This window comes from Acomys minous, assembly GCF_964271855.1.
Source record: "Acomys minous genome assembly, chromosome: 8".
Taxonomy (NCBI): domain Eukaryota; kingdom Metazoa; phylum Chordata; class Mammalia; order Rodentia; family Muridae; genus Acomys; species Acomys minous.
In genome coordinates, this window is record NC_140489.1 from 112,417,596 (window position 1) to 112,436,856 (window position 19,261).

A 19,261-nucleotide genomic window follows, 5' to 3' on the forward strand; every position below is an offset into this window, starting at 1 on the left:
CCTCTTCCTCCCAATGGGATTAAAAGCAGGTGCCACCATGACTAGTGATTTTTGGTAATTTTCTAAAATTTCTTTTTGGCTGGTATGTTTGTTTTCAATAAATCTTTTTATTTGGAATGAAACCAGGCCACCAGTCCATTGGTAATGCATTAGCAACACCTGACCACTTGCCAAGAGAAGAGAAATAGGAACGTAATAATTTACATGGCTTTCAAGTCTCCTTAGAAAATGTCACGATGATAAAGACTAAACTGAGAGAGCAGCATTACCATGATTTTAAGTAGTATGTAATGAGCATATATATAAAGTCTTTTATTGATCTGTTATTTCACTCAATCCACACCTAAGCCTTAAATGAAATTTTCTTTTAGCTAGGCATGGTGGTCCAACCTTTAATTTTAGCATTTAGTAGGTGGAAGCAGATGGTTCTCTGTGAGTACAAGGCCAGCCTGGTCTACATAATGAGTTCCAGGCTAGCTAGGGCTACAAAGTGAGAACCTGTCTTAGAAAAAGGTTTTATACTTAAATGTTCCAATAAGTTTCCTAGGAGCTGAGAAACACAGGGTGAACCAGAAATTTTTTTAGTTTGTGTTTTTTGAGACAGGGTTTCTCTGTGTAGCCCTGGCTGTCCTGTAACTTGCTCTGGAGTTCAGGCTAACCTTGAACTCAGAGATCTGCCTGCTTCTGCTTCCTGAGTGCTGGGGTTAAAGGCATGCACTACCATGCCCAGCAAAATCCCTGCTCTTAAGTTTACGTTCTACTGAAGGAGATGGGTCAGTAGCAAATAATTTCAGAGAGTATAAATACTAGTCACTTTGGATGTCATGACAGGGTTAAGAGTGGGGACGAGATCATAGGATGGCCTACAACGGGGACATGTATGAGGACACCCAACTGATGTGAAAGACTCAGCCAAGAGAAGATCTCGGCTACACTGAGGATAAGGAGCTGCAAGTGAAATGAGCATGGCTAGCATGGGAAGAGGACAGGAAGTAAAGAAAAGGGATGACATCGGCCAAGGATGACCTGTGACTTTAGATTCCCCTACCTCCACCTCCCAAGTGATTTGCGCCCCCAAATGTACTGCCACTTTGGTTTATGAGATACTAGAGACTGAAACCAGGGTTGTCTGCATGCTAGGAAAGCACTCTACCAGATCAGGTATACACACAGCCTTATTTTTACTTTTTTTTTTAATTTTTTAAAATTTTTTTTTAGTTTTTCGAGACAGGGTTTCTCTGTGTAGCCCTGGCTGTCTGGACTCGCTTTGTAGACCAAGCTGGCCTGGAACTCACAGTGATCTGCCTGCCTCTGCCTCCCGAGTGCTGGGATCGAAGGTGTGCACCACCACACCTAGCCTTACTTTTACTTTTTATTTAAAAAGATTTGTTTTTTATCTACATCTATATAACAATTATATGTGGCTATGTACATGGGAGTCTAGGTGCCTATGAAAGCCAGAGGCATCGGCTCTCTCTGGAGCTGGAGTTATAGGAGGTTGTGACTGCCCACATGGGTGCTGGTCAGGTCCTCTGCAAGAGCAAAGTGCTGTTAACTGCTGTGCCATCTCTCTACCCTTTGTTTTTAAAAATATTTTTAATCTAGTTTGCACACAGCTCAAACACTCAGGACTAAGTGTTTAATATGTGCATCATTGGGGGCCTGAAAAACAAAGCTGTTACCTGGAGGGTAGGAGTGCTTGCCGTCCACAATCCACTCCAACAAGGCCTCTATTAACTCCAGGTTAACCTTTTCAAAGTCCATGACAGACATCGTCTTGATGACTGACTTGCTCACTCCTGAAAGAAAGGTAAGAGTCGAAGAATTACACCTCATGTCTGCCTTTACTGGTTCAAGAGCACAGGAATTCACTTCCCCCTGTCTCCCCCCCACTCCCTCCCTCCCTCCCTCCCTCCCTGTCTGTCTATCTGTCTGTCTGTCTGTCTGTCTCTGAGCTAACTTTAACTCAAGATGAGGGTCACTGAAGTTTTGATCAGCCTGCCTCCCTCTCCAGTGAGGGGACTGTGTCCACACAGCAGCACGTCTGGTTCATGTGTTCCTGGAGGGCAAACCAAGGCTCCCTGCCAGGCACATATACTGTGTTAACTGAGTCACCTCCCCAGCCCACACATATTTAGTGTTTCTTGAGCAAGGACACAAAGAGAAAGTGTCTGCCCCACTGTAACATTCTCCTACTTTTTCTCCTTTCACCATCACGTATTTATTCAACGGTTAAGATTTAGAACAAAATACAGTGAGACACATTTTAGAAACTCCTTCCAGAGTCAATCAAACCCTGAGTCAGGCCATCTGGAAGCCCAGGTAACAGTTACCACAGGAAGACACAAACAGAGCACAGCTATTTCATTAGCATCTTACAACAGGGCTAACCTCTTAGGTCACTTCAAGACAGTGATGGAAACTATGGCTCTTCCTTGAAGGATGCAAGTGAATGAACGAACTTCCTCAACGCTGGGTGTAGACTGGTGCACGCCTTTAATCCTAACACTTGGCAGAGGCATGCAGATCTCTGTGGGTTCAAGGCCAGCCTGGTCTACAGAGTTAATTTTAGGCAGCCAAGACTACACAGAGAAACCCTTTCTTGAAACACTCTTTCCCTCTCTCCCCAAAGAACTTCCTACCCACTGGAGTCTTAGCAAAAGCCACCTCTGCTCTGCGGGTCTCTCCTACACCAGAGGCCCAGTTTCAGCTAATTGAGTGCAGTGAGCCTCAGGCTCTTTTTGCCTGTTGTTATGTGTCCCACCCCCACCATGTGCTGAAGTTACAGGTGCTCAATGACATGCCTGGCTTTTATTCGAGTTCTGGGATCTGAACTTAAGCCCTCATGCGTATGCAGCAAGCACTTTACCCACTAACCCATCTCCCCTGTCCAATATTGACATTTTAAAGATTATTTTGTAGCATGTCCCTCTATTTGGCTTTATCTGGTATTTCGCTATAATCAAATTACATCATGGAATGCCAGGCGTGGTGGTGTGTGCCTTTAAGCACAGCACTCGGGAGGCAGAGGCAGGCGGATCACTGTAATTTCAAGGCCAGCCTGGTCTATAAAGCGAGTCCAGGACAGCCAAGGCTACACAGAGAAGCCCTGTCTCAAAAAACCAACCCTCCCCCCCCAAATTACATCCTGGATTTTTGACCGAAATACTACAAAATAATGCTGAATTTCCAGTGCATGGCTGAGGTCTGCAATCTTTGCTTGACCATCTAATTAAGATTCTCCCCTGTGTAACTGCTATTAATTCCTTTTGTAGTTAAGTCACTTACGGAGAGATATTTGACCCACCAGCTTTAGCAGTATACATGGACTTCGAAAATTACATATTTAAACAAGATTTATATATAAAATATAAAAAATTAAGATTCATTTATTATGTAGTGTTCTGCCTGCATGCTCACCGGCAGGCCAGAAGAGAGGGCACCAGATCTTATTACAGATGGTTGTGAGCCACCATGTGGTTTCTGGGAAGTCAACTCAGGACCTTTGGAAGAATAGCCAGTGCTCTTAACTTTCGAACCATCTTTCTAGCCTCTAAAACGACATCTTTAAACATTCCTCTTTTAAATGCATTTTAGTTGTGTTGTTGGGATCCCCTCCTCCTGTGACCTAGCCATTGATCCTTCCTGTTTGGTCTGCTATACAGACAGTCAGAGATAAGCACACGGGGAGTCCTTAAAACTGAGCCTAGTTCCAGTTTCTAGTCCCCTCCCATTCCTGCTCTTTTTCCTAGACCTCTAGGCCTTCTTCATCTTTTATAAATCAGAGCCTCTAACCTGTTACTCCTACAGGTGGGCTGGTTTTCCTTTCTATCAAAGACAAAAAAAAAAAAAAAAATCTGAGCTGGGCACAGTAGTACATGTGTGTAATTCCACCACTCAGGAGGCAGAGGCAGGTAGATCTCTGTGAGTTTGAGGCCAGCCTGGTCTACAAAGTGAGTCCAGGACAGCCAAGGCTACACAGAGAAACCCTGTCTCAAAAAACAAAACAAAACAAAAAACAAAACAAAAGAAAACAAAAACCCCCAAAAACCCAAACAAACAAAATTAGAAGAAAATACCACCAACAAAAACCCCAAACCAACTCCAGCTGGCAGGTATGGTTGCTGTAATCTACACAATAGAAGAGCTGTTTTTGTAGTTTAAAGTTGTTTTGACAAGTTAAGGCAATGTTACTATAAAATTAGTCCTATTTCCCTTTTTCTGGATCGTGGTGGGAAAGAAATGACAAGAAACTTCTGGCATACTTACTAGCATTCCCACAGTAAGCACATTACCTTTATAGCGGATCAAGAGCTGCCTGAAATCTAACTGCTGATCCGGTATTGTGTCGCTGACGGCTTCCTCCTCATCCTGGAGTTGAAGGGCCAGCCTCAGGTCTTCCTCCACTTCTTCGAATGCAGTTCTGTTGTGCCTGGCTTTAAGCTTTTCCTTTGCCATCTGCTTCATGGAGCGCGTATACAGGCTCCCGTCCTGTAACACGTACCTGAGGGAGGAGATGAGGAATGTGTCATTGTGAGTGTGTTCCTGCTGAGGAAGACAGAAATATTCTCCCAGCTTGTTTCCCCTCAGCAGAATGCTGCTCTAGCTCATGTGTTACCTTCTGGTCGGCCAGGAGGCTGTTGGCTGTGCCCTGTTTCTGGTTGGGAACACACTGGAAAGAATGAATGCCAGGGGTTCTGTCTGATGTTCTTATCTAAATCAACTAAGACTATGGAGGAAAGTCCTACGCAGGAAGAACAGCATTCAGACGACACTTGAGCTGTCCTCAGTTGCTCTGCCCCTGGTTTTAACTCCTTCCTCAGAATCTTACCCACCTCCCAAGGGCTCCAACTATAATTCTAAAGCCACTCACTCCACCCTGTGCAACTGAATGTAGACTTGAATTACCAGTTCTTTTCTGAACACTGCTACAAAACCATCTTCAAACACACTGCAAGAGTCTCAGTATTTGTTAGAGACAATACAATTGTCTGGTAAAGTGGAAAAGTCTACACCTGATACTAAAAGCTCTAGGTCTGCCACTAAATCACCGTGCCATGGAACTTCTGAGTCCGTGATTTGGGAGAACGGCTGGCCTACCTACAGGTTACTTCCCTGGAAGTCTTAGGTTTCTCAAGGCGCTGTGAAAGGGCGGCTGGGAGGGCAGTGAGCGGTGGGCTTGCTTCTCTCCTTCCACCTTGCTCACCAGATAATTCCCGTCCTAGTTCTCACTTCTTTTTGCTTCTCTGCAAGATGTGTTTATAGAGAGGGTTCTATAGTTTTTTTTTTTAAAGTCTAAGAATCCACGCATCTGTAATCTTTGACTTCCTCTAGCTCCCTCTCACCATCAATGATCATATTCTCCTTTTACCTTCAGCACTCATTTTGTTAGCATTTACCAAATATCAGTGTTTTGCAGCGTGCACAGCAGTGTGGTGTGGTGAAGAAAAGAGCCTTTCAAGAAACTTGCAACCAGTGAGAACACACCAAGACAGTCACTATTCTGCAAAGCAGATCAGAAAAAGTACCATTAGAGGTGTAAAAAACAGGCCTACAGCCTCTAAGAAACAAGCAGGTGGGAATTTCACCAAGGTAGCATTCCAGCTCAAGGTTAAAGGATGACCTGGAAAGAAGGAGGGACAAAGGAGTAAGGTGTAAGGACACGGCAGCCGGAGGCTGTTAAGGCTTGTACAGCAAGCTGGTAGATGTCAGTGGTGTTTTCACCCTAGGTTTAGTAGTTAATAACAAAGATCCTGATCTGGAAACTTTTGTGACAGACGTGACAGCTACAACCCTATGACTCTGATAGTCAGCAAGGATGGGCCTAACAGTAAAGAACATGGCAAGCACCACAGCCTGGAGGAGTCTCAGCTCAGAAAGCCACAGGAAAATTTGTTTGTGTATAGCAAAATTAACGTTCCTACCCAATTTTGAAATCATATATGGGTATTGCTCCCTTCTTTGTTGTTATGTGTATGTGTGTACATGTGCGTGTGCATGTGTGTGTACACACACGCACACATATCTGGATGGAGTCAGAGGGCTATTTGTGTAAGTCAGTTCTCTCCTTCCACCATGTGGGTTTCAGGATCAAACTCAAGACTGTCATCTTGGTGGCAACAATTTCTACCCTCTAAGCCATCTAAGCCTCCTCCTACACACACAAATCCTTAAAACAATAAATTTATTTATTTACTTTTGTTTGTTTGTTTTTCAAGACAGAGTTTCTCTGTGTAGGCACCACTGTCTTGGAACTCACTATATAAACTAGGATGGCCTTGAACTCACAGAGATCCACCTGCCTCTGTCTCCCAAGTGCCGGGATTAAAGGCATGAGCTACCACTTGGCTCTTAAAAATACTTTGTGAGATTTACTTTTTTTGGGGGGAGGGATAGTGAGCACTTGCTAGCTCAGAGACAGAGAAAGCATCTAGCTGACCTTCCTACTCAGCTCACATCCTGATAGAAAAGGCCCAAAAGGCTCAACTCACAGCCCAGGAGGAAAAGGCCAAAAAATCCAAGGCCAAAGGCTTGCTAGCTTAAAGCCTAAAAAGCCACAGGCCAGGGAGCTGAAGCGCTTAAGAGCTAAAGAGCTAAAAGCTAAAGAGCCCAAGAGCCCCCTCTGCTTCTACAGTTTTAAAGAGCCTGTTAACTCAAAGGCCCTCCTGCTCTTTCGTCCCTGGCAGCTGGTTTCTTGCTCTGTGTGAGATTTACTTTTAATTAGTTGTAAGTGTGTGCTGCATGTGGGCATGTACATGTGTGTGCCTGGTGCCCAGGGAGCCCAGAGGTGTCAGCCCAGAGGTAACTCCCTGAGAATGGAGTTACAGATAGTTGTGAGCAACTATGTCGGTGCTGGGAATTGAACCTATGTCCTCTAGAAGAGCAGCCAGTGCTCTTAACCACACAGACATCCTAACATTCAGCCTACGTTACAAACTTCCTGAGACATAAAGATGGTAATAGCTAACATTTATAAAGCATGTATTTTATGTCAGACATAGTTCTGAGCACTTTGTTTTTAGTTTTAATTTTGAGCCATGTAGGTACCTGTAAAGGCCAGGAAGAGAGTCAGATCTCAAGAGCTGAACTTACAGGCAACTGAATTAGCCATCCTAATTGCTGGGAACTGAACTCAGGGTCTAGTAGAGCAAGTGCTTTTTTGTTAATGCTAGTTAATCTTTACTAATTCCCTAACTGGTCCTTGTAACCCAGGGAAGTAATAATATTAATAGACCCATTTGACACATGATGGAACTGAGATGCAGAAATATTAAACTACTTGTCAGAGTAAGTTAATAGCAAGTAGACTTAGGCTGGAGAGATGGCTCAGAGGTTAAGAGCACTGTCTGTTCTTCTAAAGGTCCTGAGTTCAATTCCCAGCAACCACACGGTGGCTCGCAACCACCTATAATGAGATCTGGTGCCTTCTTCTGGAGTGCACGTGCATATGCAGGCAAAAGACTACATACACACACACACACACACACACACACACACATCTTTAGGAGGAAAAAAAAAACCAAGTAGGACTTAGGTGGGAATGGTGGTGCACGCCTTTAATCCCAGCACTTGGGAGGCAGAGGCAGGCGGATCTCTGTGAGTTCGAGGCCAGCCTGGTTTGATGAGTTCAAGACAGCCAAGGCTACACAAAGAAACCCTGTCTGGAAAAACCAAAACCAAAACCAAACAAAAAAGTAGGACTTAAATACAGAGTCTATTTGCTTAAAGAAAGAGGAGTACAAAACACTCAATAGAAAAGTTAAATGAAGCCGGATGTGGTGGCACATGCCTCTAATCCCAGCACTCAGGAGGTAGAAGCAGGCAGATCGAGGCTAGCCTGGTCTACAAAGCGACTCCAGAACAGCCAAGGCTACACAGGGAAACCCTGTCTTGAAAAACAAAACAAAACAAAAAAAAAAAAAAAAAAAAAAAAAAGTTAAATGAGAGCTGGGCATGGCAGACACCTGTAATTCCAGCACTCAGGAAGCAGAGGCAGGTGGATCTCTGTGAGTTCGAGGCTAGCCTGGTCTACAAAAGTGAGTGCAGGACTGCCAGGGCTACACAGAGAAACCCTGTCTCAAAAAACCAAAAGACAAAAAAAAAAAGTTAAATGAAAGATGAAAGGTAGTTGAGGAGGAAGGTTAGTATCCTTTAACACAGGAGATAAATAATAACCGTGTTTACAAAGATTTTCTTCTTACCTCGTCACAGCAATTGCATCCTCCAGAAAAAACTGATCAACAGGAAATGCGCGACCTAGAAAGACAAGAAAACAAACTAGAAAGGCAACAGAATACTCAGTAAGCTAGCTAGAATTTTGTACACACTATCTACATATTAAAACAATGCTTGGAATAATAAAGTATTTTGTTGTTTTTCTGAGAGAGGGTCTCTCTACATAGCCCCGGGTGTCCTGGAACTTACTACATAGACCAGGCTAGCCTTGAACTCCCAGAGATCCCTCTGCCTCCTGAGTGATGGGGTTAAAGCTGTGCACCACCACACCCAGCTTAAAAGTATTCATAAGAAGCTTTGATGACAAAGATTGGTAGGCGTAAGTTCTAATAAGTGGAGAGAGCAGAAGTGGAAAGAAATGATAATTTCCTAGTGGGACTTTAAAACTCATTACTGTGTTTCTTTTTTCCACCCCTTCTCCCCTGAGACGCTAAGCATTCGAGACTGTACTTAGACCCGGCATGAGCTTCCTCCTTTTCATCTGCTATCACCACTTGCAAAACAAGCTCCAGTAATGCTATCACTTCAGGCACTATTTCCAAATTGTCCCTGTGGTCATCAATCAACTGTAAAAGGACAGGCCCTGGCTCAGAGTGCTAACTATTCCACAATGAGGCTATGAAAGCACAAAGAAAACACAGACTATCCAACTTTATTTTCTTTCAGGGTGGACCATTATCTGGAAATTTAGCATAATTAAATGAACAAATATGGTATAAATAGGCATAGCCTCCCTCTTTATGATAGTTATTCCTAAAACATACATTTTGACATTAAAAATCTTAGAAATTCTAAGAACTAAGATATTAAGAGTTTATATACACAATAAAAATCTAGCAAGTGGATAAATTACTCCTCAGCTGCTTTATATTACGATGTTTTGTTGTATCACTTCTCTAGAGACAGGGAGAAATACCTCACATTTTGAATGAACTTGCTTACTTAAAGGGACAGAGGCACAGCCACGGACTGAGCTGGTGACCAGTGTGATTCGGTTACCTGGTATAGTGATCACTGGGCAGTAGCTGAAATACTTTGAGAAGAGTCCAGCATCCAGAGTTGCACTCATGAGGATGACCTGGAGGGTCGGTCTCTGCATCACGATGTCCTTCAGAACTAGCAGTAAGAAGTCACTGGAGATAAGAGAAGACACCCAAGGGTCAGACACATGCAACATAGGAAAGCTAATGACTTGTATGTATTTGTAGCACTTAAACCTTAGGGGGAAAGCATAAAACTAAGATGTGCCACAGTCCTGGTTGAGAGCAGTTCATTATTTAAAAATACAGAACATTAGTTCTCTTCAATTAAATTCAGTGTAATACCAATCAAAATGTAACCAGATTTATCACTGAACTTAATCATTCTGATTCTTTGTATCTATCATATACAAGAGGCACATACAAAGATTTTCATTATGGAATGCTTGTGAGAGCAGAGAAACAGAAATGGCTAACTGCAATGGTCTCCAGTCTACAGAAAGGCTCGCAGGTGCTAAAAGGCTAAGCCAGAAGTCTAGATAATGACACACACACTCCCGAGCCTTCTGTTAGTGAAGACAAGCCACAAAACCCTCCATAAACTGTGGAGTGCTGCACTCTACAGAGCAGCAATACTCCAAGCCACATCTGTAACCGGTGTACACTAGCCCTCACCCTCCGCCAATCAACCATCAACACAGCTGACTTCTACTCAGTGTCACTCTGAGTGTGCCACTCCACTCAAACCCTTCAGTGACTTCTCATCAGCCGCTTACTACCATGGCTCTCTGCGGTATGGTCTGCTCCCCGGCCACGTTTCCTTCTGCTCCCTGCCCACTGCGCTTCAGCACTCCTTTCTTGCTGTCCTTGAGGAATGCAGCTCAGGGTCTTTGCACATCAGTAACATGCCAGAATTCCCCTCACTTCCTTCAAGCCTTTACTTGAAACATGGTCAGCAAGGCCTTCCTTGGCTAATCTACTTAAAATTCCAAATGAAGCCCACTTCCCACCATGCATTTCTTATTGTCTTTACCCTGGTTTATCGGTTCTTCTTAAAGCTTACCAAATGCTCAATAAATACTTCTCAACTAAAAACATATTTCTATAAAAAGAAACCACCTGAAAACAAATGGTCTCTAACTAAGTAACAGGTAGTCTTATTATACATTCTGAATGCTTTATTAAGGTTTATAAGGCCTTTGAAGGTTTGGCTCCTGTTTCTACTCTCTCCTGCCATCTTCTCTTTTATTAACTACTCCTCAGCCATGTTGGTTTTCCTCAGTGCAGGCCCCCCCCACGCCCAGGCCCACTGCAGAACACCCTTCCATGCTGTCTTTGTTCCCAGCTGTTAGACGGGATTCCCTTTCATGTTTCATGTTTCAGTTTAGTAATTAAAGTCATCTCTTCAGAAATGTGGTCTCTGACTGTCTTGTGGCATCATTCTTCATGGCTCCTCATTTCTTTTTGCTCTCAGACCGTGAAGACGAGGGGAACTCCTTATGCTCCATCCCCAGCAACTACTACACTACTGGGCACTTGAGGTCGGTGCTGTGAGTTCATGAACTAATGTTTACAGCATGACCAAAAGAACAAAGGAAGCACATATGGACCAACCCTCTGGGACACAGCATGATGCCCGGGAGGCTCTCCTAGAGATGGACATGCCCTCTCCAACCACAGTGCTGCTGCTGACCTTGGAGATGAAGAGCGCTGCTTCCCCCTCTAAGGTAGCCTTCTTATGGCTTCCTCACCACTAAGTATGAAACTCAACTGAAAGCAGGTGACTTTTTCAGCCATGTCTTCATTTTACAGGAGTGGTGTCCATTAGAAAAACCTTCCTTTTACCTTTCTTCTGTCCTCTCGTGAACTTCATCAACAATGATGTGGGTGACTCCCTCCAGAGTTGCATCTCCTTCTAGCCTTCTCAGCAGCACTCCTGTGGTGCAGTATAACAGTCTAGTGGCTGAGGACTTACACAGAAGAGAGCACTGTCACACATTAATGAGATTTTGAAAAAGGAACTATTGGCAAGCTACACTGAATGGGTAGGAATGAGCAACATTAGAACCAACAGCAATTCCATTGAATACAAAATTGTATGTGGCCAGGTGAGGTGGCACACACCTGTAATCCCAGTAGCTGGGGAGGCAGAGGCAGGCAGATCTCTGGGAGTTCAAGGCCAGCCTGGTCTACAAAGGGAGTGTAGGACAGGCAAGGCTACAGAGAGAGACCCTGTCTCCAAAACCCAAAAACCAAAACCAAAAAACCAAACCAAAACAAAAAAAGCATATGGCTTCTAGCTAAGATCAACAATACACCCTTGGCACAAGCCAAGGAAGGACTGCAGTGAGCACGTGAGCTTCCTGGAGACAGCCACCGTTCTGCATGGCTGTGATGGGTGTACCTTGGAGAGGCATGGGCACAGGGGCTTTGTCTCCATATTGCTTCTTGCTGCTGCTGTGCCTTCCCATACTTGTCATTTCTGTATCCTTCATATATGTGGCATGCTGTGATTGGGCGTGGGGAGACCCTCACTGCCTACAGTCTGGTGTGATTGCTTCCTGGGAGTTAGCCCACTTTGTTGGGTGAATTTCCTGCAGATCGATATGAAGATGAACTTTCATGAAATAATACTGTTTAGATGAATTAATGATTTTATAAATCCTGATAATAATTTTATACAATTCCTGATTTGATTCAGGCAGGCCCTCCTGCAAAATAGCAAAAGCTCCATAGCAAGTTCTGTGAATATTCTTGTGTCACAAGCACATAAATTGTATTAGGGCTGGAGAGATGGCTCAGAGGTTAAGAGCACTGCCTGTTCTTCCAAAGGTCCTGAGTTCAAATCCCAGTAACCACATGGTGGGTCACAATCCTCTGTAATGAGATCTGGTGCCCTCTTCTGGCATGCAGGTGTACATGCAGGCAGAACACTGTATACATAGTAAAGAAGTAAATAAGTCTTTAGGTAGTAGAATAGGCTTGGGACACACCTTCTTCTGCTTCATATTAAAACTGTAAATTTAAGACTCAGAAAAACACTCAAGTGGCTGGGCAGTGGTGGCACATGTGCATGTCCTGTAATCCCAGCACTCAGGAGGCAGAGGCAGGCAGATCTCTGTGAGTTTGAGGCCAGCCTGGTCTACAAAGCAAGTCCAGGACAGCCAGGGATACACAGAGAAACCCTGTCTTGGAAAACCAAACCAAACCAAACCAAACCAAACCAAACCAACGAACCAAAACCCACCAAAGTACTATTATAAAATTTTTGTTTGTTTTTTGAGACAGGGTGGATATAGTCCTGGGGGTCCTGGAGCTCACTGTGTAGACCAGGCTAGACCACAGAGAGAGCCTTCTGCTGCTGCCTCTCAAGTGTTGGAAGTAAAGGTATGCACCACCAGGCCTGGTTATAAAACATTCCTTCAAAGTGGGTGTTTAAATCAAGTCCACATTTGCTTTAGCTTTAACAGCAAGATCACTTCTGCTAATTAAGAATAAAAAGCCAGGGCTGGAGAGATGGCTCAGGAGCACTTGTTCTTTAGAGGACACAGGTTTGCTTCCCAGCACCTACATGGCAGCTTACAATCATCCATAATTTCAGTTCCATGGGATCCCATGCTCTCTTTTGGCCTTATTAGATACCAGGCATATATGCAGGCAAAACATATAGATATATATGTATTATATATAATTATATATAATTATATATATATATAATACATATATATGATAAATCTAAAAAGGTTTTAAAAAAAACCTATATAAAGCATATTTGGTCCAACCAGATAAGAGTTGTTACATCAGAATGCAACGGAATATAAGGGATTTCAACCCCACTGAAAGTGATTATTAATAAACTGCAGGTTCATATCCCCAATGGTCTGTCAATGTCCAGATCTCCAGTTCCAATTACCAGGAAGTAGCCGAGCATACACACCTTGACACTTTCCAGCCGAATCTGGTACCCCACAGTCAGACCCACCCTTTCTGCTCTTTCTTTAGCCACACGTTCAGCAACAGAGATTGCGGAGATTCGTCGGGGTTGGGTACAGATGATGTTCGCCACCCTCTCAGGTGGCCCATTTAGAGAATTATCCAGAATGAACTGTGGAATCTGTGTGGTTTTCCCACATCTGTATGTCAAAACAAAGGAGTTTTAAAACAAAGTTTTCAAGGGCTAGTTAACAAAGCAGCTAGTTAACAGGGCTAGTTAACAGGCAGCAAGGAACCCAGTGCTAACTAGAGCTGTGCTGCTCAGCTAGTGCCTCCATCCCAGGAACAGGGCCATCAAATGAGTCCAGTGTCACTCATAAAACGAGGGCTCTGAAAAAGACACAAGATCTAAAAATGCCTCTAGGGATGTGAACTCTGGTATGGGTCCCAAAGAGAGTACTAGCCTATGATTTAAGTATTCTAGGCGGCTTGAAGACAGTTCCGTAGTAAGAGTGCTTGCTGTGGAACATGAAGACCTGAGCAAACTTCAGAACTCATGTAAAAAGCTGAACAGGACTGTGCGAGCTCCTGTAGCCCCAGTACTGGGGTAAGGAGGCGGGGCAGAAGGACCAATGGACAAAGGGGCTTGCTAGCCTCTAGCCTAGTTCCAGGTTCAAGGGATTATGACAGAGAGTGACAGAGCAGGACATGTGACATCCTCCTGTGGCCTCGGGAACCTGCACATACAAGCCCCCTCATACAAACGCATTTTTAAATGATTTACTTATTTTTACTTTTATTTTATATATACTGTGTTCTGCCTGCTTGTGTGTGTGTATGTGTGACAGTGTCAGATCCCCTGGAACTGGAGTTACAGATCTTTGTGAGCTGGGACTGAACCCAGGTTCTCTGGAAGAGCAGCCCGTGTTCCCAACCCCTGAGCCATCTCTCCAGCCCCAATACAAATGTCTTTTATATTCTTCTCTTTGAGGTGGGTTGATTTGGCCATAAAGGGACTGAAATTTAAAAAAAAAAAAAGAGAGAGAGAGAAAGTAAAAGATATAAAATTACTACTATCTTAGTTGAATCTCTGAACAATTGTTTTGTGTAATCCTGAGTTAAAAACTAAATTAAGCCTGAGAGTTGCCCTGGATAAGCATGTTTGTTTTTCATAGAGAGTATGGAACAGAAAAAAAAAAGTTACTTAAGTTGTCATTAAAAGAAAAAAACAAACCAAACAAACAAAAAACCCAACAAGCTTTAAAGAAAGTAGGATGAATGCAGAAGACATGCAGCTCCCAGGCTGTTAGAGCAGAGCTTCCCTTCTGGCTAACAGTGAGCCTCGTGAAAGCCTGCAGCCAGTCCTTCTGCACTAAAGGAACGTCAGGGCAGAGGGACGAAGGCACAGGGTGAACCTTCTGGTCTGAGTTCCGGGTCAGGTTTGTTCCTTGGCCCTGATACTACAGAAGACAACCACCTTCATGGAATACCACTTAATTTAAAAAAAAAAAATTTATTTATAATGTACACAGTGTTCTGCTTGTATGTACACCTGCAGGCCAGAAGAGGGCACCAGATCTCATTGTGGATGGTTGTGAGCCACAATGTGGTTGTTGGGAATTGAACTCAGGACCTCTGGAAGAGCAGTCAGTGCTCTTAACTGCTGAGCCATCTCTCCAGCCCCAATACCACTTAATACTGACAGCAGAAAAAAGATGTGCAGATTTAAGAAAAAGCAAGCCTGGTCATGGCAGCCGCTACCCCTGCCCTATATGTACACTACAGCCACATTCCAAGTAAACCACTTTCTTACCCCGTCATACCACTTATGACAACCACTTGGTGCTTGCTCAACAATTTAAGAATGGTTTCTCTTTCTTCCCAAGCAGGTAGTAATTGTCTTTCTTGCAGAATTAAGTGGAACTGTCTGGAAGCCTAATAAAAAGCAAGGAGAAGGCAGCAGTTGAGTTACTTTTAGTTACCTTTTACAAAACTCAACTTAGACTCCCACGATGGGGTATTTCCTTTCTGCTCTTTCTTTAGCAATTTGCTCTCACAGTCCAGACACGCTAGGCCTGGTTACAAGGGCTTCGGTTAGAAGGCTGGCTGCTGTAAGCAGTGGAACCTACAGTTTTCCATATCTAAACAAACGGAAAGGTATAAACCCTTGCTTAGCACTTATCCGATCCTTCCCAATGAGAATATTTATAACAACATTACAATAAATTTTTTTTTTTCACAGAACAAGTCATACATGCATTGTCCAATACAGCAACTTGGGCCACATGCAGCTACTGCACCCTTGAAATACAGAATGTTCTTCCTAGGAACTGAACTTATTTTAATGAGTACATTTAAATGTAAATGGCCAGAGCTTGGCAGGAGCTACTGCAGTAGACAGCACAGCTCTACACATATCAGACTTTCCCTACATCAGTAATAAGAGCAATTGCCAAAGCTCTCTTTTTGGCCATTCACCATAACTATGTAAATCAGCTTCACAATACTGGTCAATACTCCGAACACTGCACTGTATGCTGATATTATAGGGGAAGAGAAGACAGACCATGGACAGTTAGTAGGGACAGGGGTGAAGTTAAGTAGGAAGGAAACTTCTAATGTTTTATAGCATAGCTCAGACTGAGGCTGGGGGAACAGAAGTTCAAAGTCATCCTTTGCTACACAGTAAGTTCTGGCCAGCAGGGCTAGAGACCTGTCTTTAAAAATAATGATTTTTGCATATATCAAAATAGCTAGATAAAGGAGTTTTTTAATGCTCTGAAAGAACTGCTAAATGTGTAAGGAGACCCAAAAGCACTAATCATATCATATCCATGTATTGAAATGTCATACAAATATGTATGTGTCAACTAAAAATAAAGTCTTAAGAGCTGGAGAGACAGTTTAGTGGTTAGAAGCCTGTACTGCTCTTTCAGAGGGCCAGAGTTCAATTCCCAGCACCCACATCAGGTGGCTCATGACCATTTGTTAAGTCTAGATCCAGAGAATACAATGCCCTCTTGTGATCTATGCAGGTACCTGCACACATGTGATGCACACAAATGAATAAATATTGATACTCTTTACAAGTAAAATAAAAACCAAAAAAATGAAATATAAGCTGTGCACACACCTTTAATCCCAGCACTTGGGAGGCAGAGACAGGCAAGTGTCTGTAAGTTCAAGGCCAACCTGGTCTACAGACTGAGTTCCAGGACAGCCAAGGCTACACAGAGGAAACCCTGTCTCAAAAAAAAACAAAAAACAAAAAAAAACAAAACAAAACAAAACAAAAACCAAAAAACCAAAACCAAACAACAACAACAAAACAAAACAAAACAAAACAAAAAAAAGAAGAAGAAAATGGAAATACTTTGGAACAACACAGAACTATACTAATGTTATTTCCTGCAACTAATTTTATTTTATCTATAGATCTGTCACGGATAATTAAATGACTAGTTATTCTGTTTCCACCATTTTCTTTATAGTAAGATTATATACATTTTGATGCTCTATGAGCATTGCAGTATATGCTTGATAATATACTATATAAAAATATAAAAATCACAGAAAGGTCCTTAGACACAAGTTAATCTAATCTAATCTAATCACTGGAAAAACCTTTTTCTAGTTGTGGTGTGGCTCAGCTCTAACACACACCTTTAATCCAATGAGCTTTTTGCTTGAGTATTGTAAACAGGATTAAATAAAGTTAACCCTAGGTCAAGGGGCAGAACAAGCTACAGGGAATGAACATAGGAAAAAACAAAAAACAAAATGTAGAGAGTAAGAGGAAGTCAGGAGGACAGATAGGGAGATGCACAGGAATTAGGAAGGAGGGACATTTGAGTGTGAGGGATTTTAGAGACGGTGTGGGGAGATTTTAGAGACGGTGTGTCCTCTTTTGGGACATCTTCTGAGGGGGAAGGTCAGCTGGGAGCTTTCTCTGCCTTCTGAGCTAGCAGGCTTTCACCTCAATATCATTTGTAAAATCAAACAATTGATATTTTATTAAGACAAAATCCCTAGCCTTTTTGTTACATCCAATTAGGTCCTCCAAATATACCTACGGTTTCTTTTAAAACAATCTTCATGTCAATGTAAAAACAACATGGACTTTTGAGACAGTTGGCTTGAATCCGTTGCCACCTAGTGTCTATGTGACCTCAAGCACGAGATTTTTCCTGTGAGCCTGTGGAATGGGAAGTGAGTCTTTCCCTTCTCCTTAGATACGGGTTTTCTTTTCTTTTGTTCACAGTATTAATATTCCCTTTAAACATTAAGTTAGCTATTATTGCACTAAAGGTAAATGGTTCTGAGACCATGTGGCATACACACACATTGGATATTTGCCAGCTGAGAAGTATCCAGGCATCCAGATTTGCGGCAGCACGGAGAAAAATGTAACTGCCCAGGAATGGAGTGGCAGCACATACCTGCTGCTATCTAGCTATTTGGCTGTCTAGCAGCATCTTGTCTTAAAAGGCCAAAAAACAGAAAAAAAGAAAAGGAAAAAAAAAAAAGAAAAAAGAAAAAAGAAAAAAAGAAAACAAAATACCAAAAACAAAAAAGAAGGGAAAAGAAAGAAGGAAGGGTGGGTGGGAAGGGTGAGCAGGGGAGGTTTAACCCCTCAGAGCGAGCTTCCAGCTAGGGGGAAGGTGACATCCAGTACCTGTTTCATCTGGAACTGCCTGCAGATCTTACTGTTCTCAGCTTGTATGGAGTTTGCCGGCCAGTCGTATCTTCTGTAACTCTTTTTCTTAAGGTTCACATAGCTTTCATTCTCTATTATCACTGATATAGGACCTTCATCCATATCAGCATCGTCCTCCAGATCTGATAATGTTTCCCCTTGAAAGGAATAGAAGGAAACATTTTCGGTTTGTCCTTTCTTTAGGAAAGGGAGAAAGTCACTAACGAAGCAACAACTACAACATCATAGGATAGAGAAAACACTGAAGCTTGAACCAAACAGGTTCACTCATTTTCATACTACTTCTACCCAGGAACTTAAAATGCTAACAGGAGCTTCCCTTTTATTTTTTTTATTTTTTATTTTTTTATTTTTGTTTTAAGACAGGGTTTTTTCCTGTAGCCTTGGAACTTGCTCTGTAGACCAGGCTGGCCTTAAACTTAGAGATCTGACTACCTCTGCCTCCCAAGTGCTGGGATTAAAGGTATATGCCAAAAACAAAGTTTTGAGTTCAAGGAATTAACATAGTATGTCTCAGGTATTTGCCAGTATCCCCCAAATTCAGTGGTAGAAAATGACCCAAATATTTATAAAATGATGCACTATTCAACCAAATGTGGTATATCCACATAATGAAATATCCCTCAACAACAAAAAGGAGTAAATACACACTATGGCATGTGTGAGCTTTGGAAACATTACGCTAAGTGAAAGAATCCAGCTTCCCAAAGCTTCATACCATGTGATCCACTTCTATGGAATGCATAAAATAGGCGCATTTGTGACCTTAGACTATGGGATAATAGTTGTTAGGGCTGACGACAGGGGACCAATGAGGACAGGGTTATTTCAGGGTAGTCAGGAGTGGTCATGATTGTGCACCTCTAAAACATAAAAGAAAAAAGCTGATGAATGATATCCTTTAAGTAGGCAAATTTTATGGCATATAAATTATATCTTAGTAGTGTTACTGAAAAGCCAGACTAGGGATATAGCTTAGTATAAGACTGCTTGCCTGCTATGAGAAAAGCCAGAGGTTCAATCCCCAGCACCACCACCAAAAACAAAAACAGAAAACAAACAAACAAACCCTCAAAACAAAACAAAATGACCCAAAACAAACAAACAAACAAACTCACTCCTGACATATAGCTTGTCATTTCCCAAGGGACACAGTGGAATACCATGTACTAGAGGCTGCTGTGAGGAGTGAGTCAGGGTCCGCAAGTCCACCTGGCTACCTATGCAGCATCCACCAGCCTCGCTGTTCTCTACTTACTGACAGTTACCAGGAAACTATCTCCTACTGGGGTGCTGGGGTTTAAGCCTAGAACCTCATGTATGCCAGGCACACTCTGCTGCTGAACTGTGTCCCTAGCCCTTAGCCAGGAAATTCTTATGGAAGATGGAAAGATCT

The 19,261-nt window shown here is 42.7% G+C and overlaps 1 protein-coding gene across 2 annotated transcripts in view; it reads right to left on the reverse strand.

The window, feature by feature from the left end:
- DHX57 (DExH-box helicase 57) overlaps nt 1–19,261 on the reverse strand; it is a 53,114-nt gene that overhangs the window by 19,105 nt on the left and 14,748 nt on the right. For both annotated transcript variants that reach the window (XM_084793094.1, XM_084793095.1), the window contains exons 6-13: nt 17,824–18,002; nt 14,962–15,083; nt 13,153–13,348; nt 11,061–11,185; nt 9,235–9,368; nt 8,202–8,256; nt 4,296–4,504; nt 1,683–1,799 (exon numbers count right to left, since the gene is read on the reverse strand). In XM_084793094.1, coding sequence (XP_084649220.1) covers nt 1,683–1,799; nt 4,296–4,504; nt 8,202–8,256; nt 9,235–9,368; nt 11,061–11,185; nt 13,153–13,348; nt 14,962–15,083; nt 17,824–18,002 — 1,137 coding nt within the window. The remainder of the gene's footprint in view (nt 1–1,682; nt 1,800–4,295; nt 4,505–8,201; nt 8,257–9,234; nt 9,369–11,060; nt 11,186–13,152; nt 13,349–14,961; nt 15,084–17,823; nt 18,003–19,261) is intronic.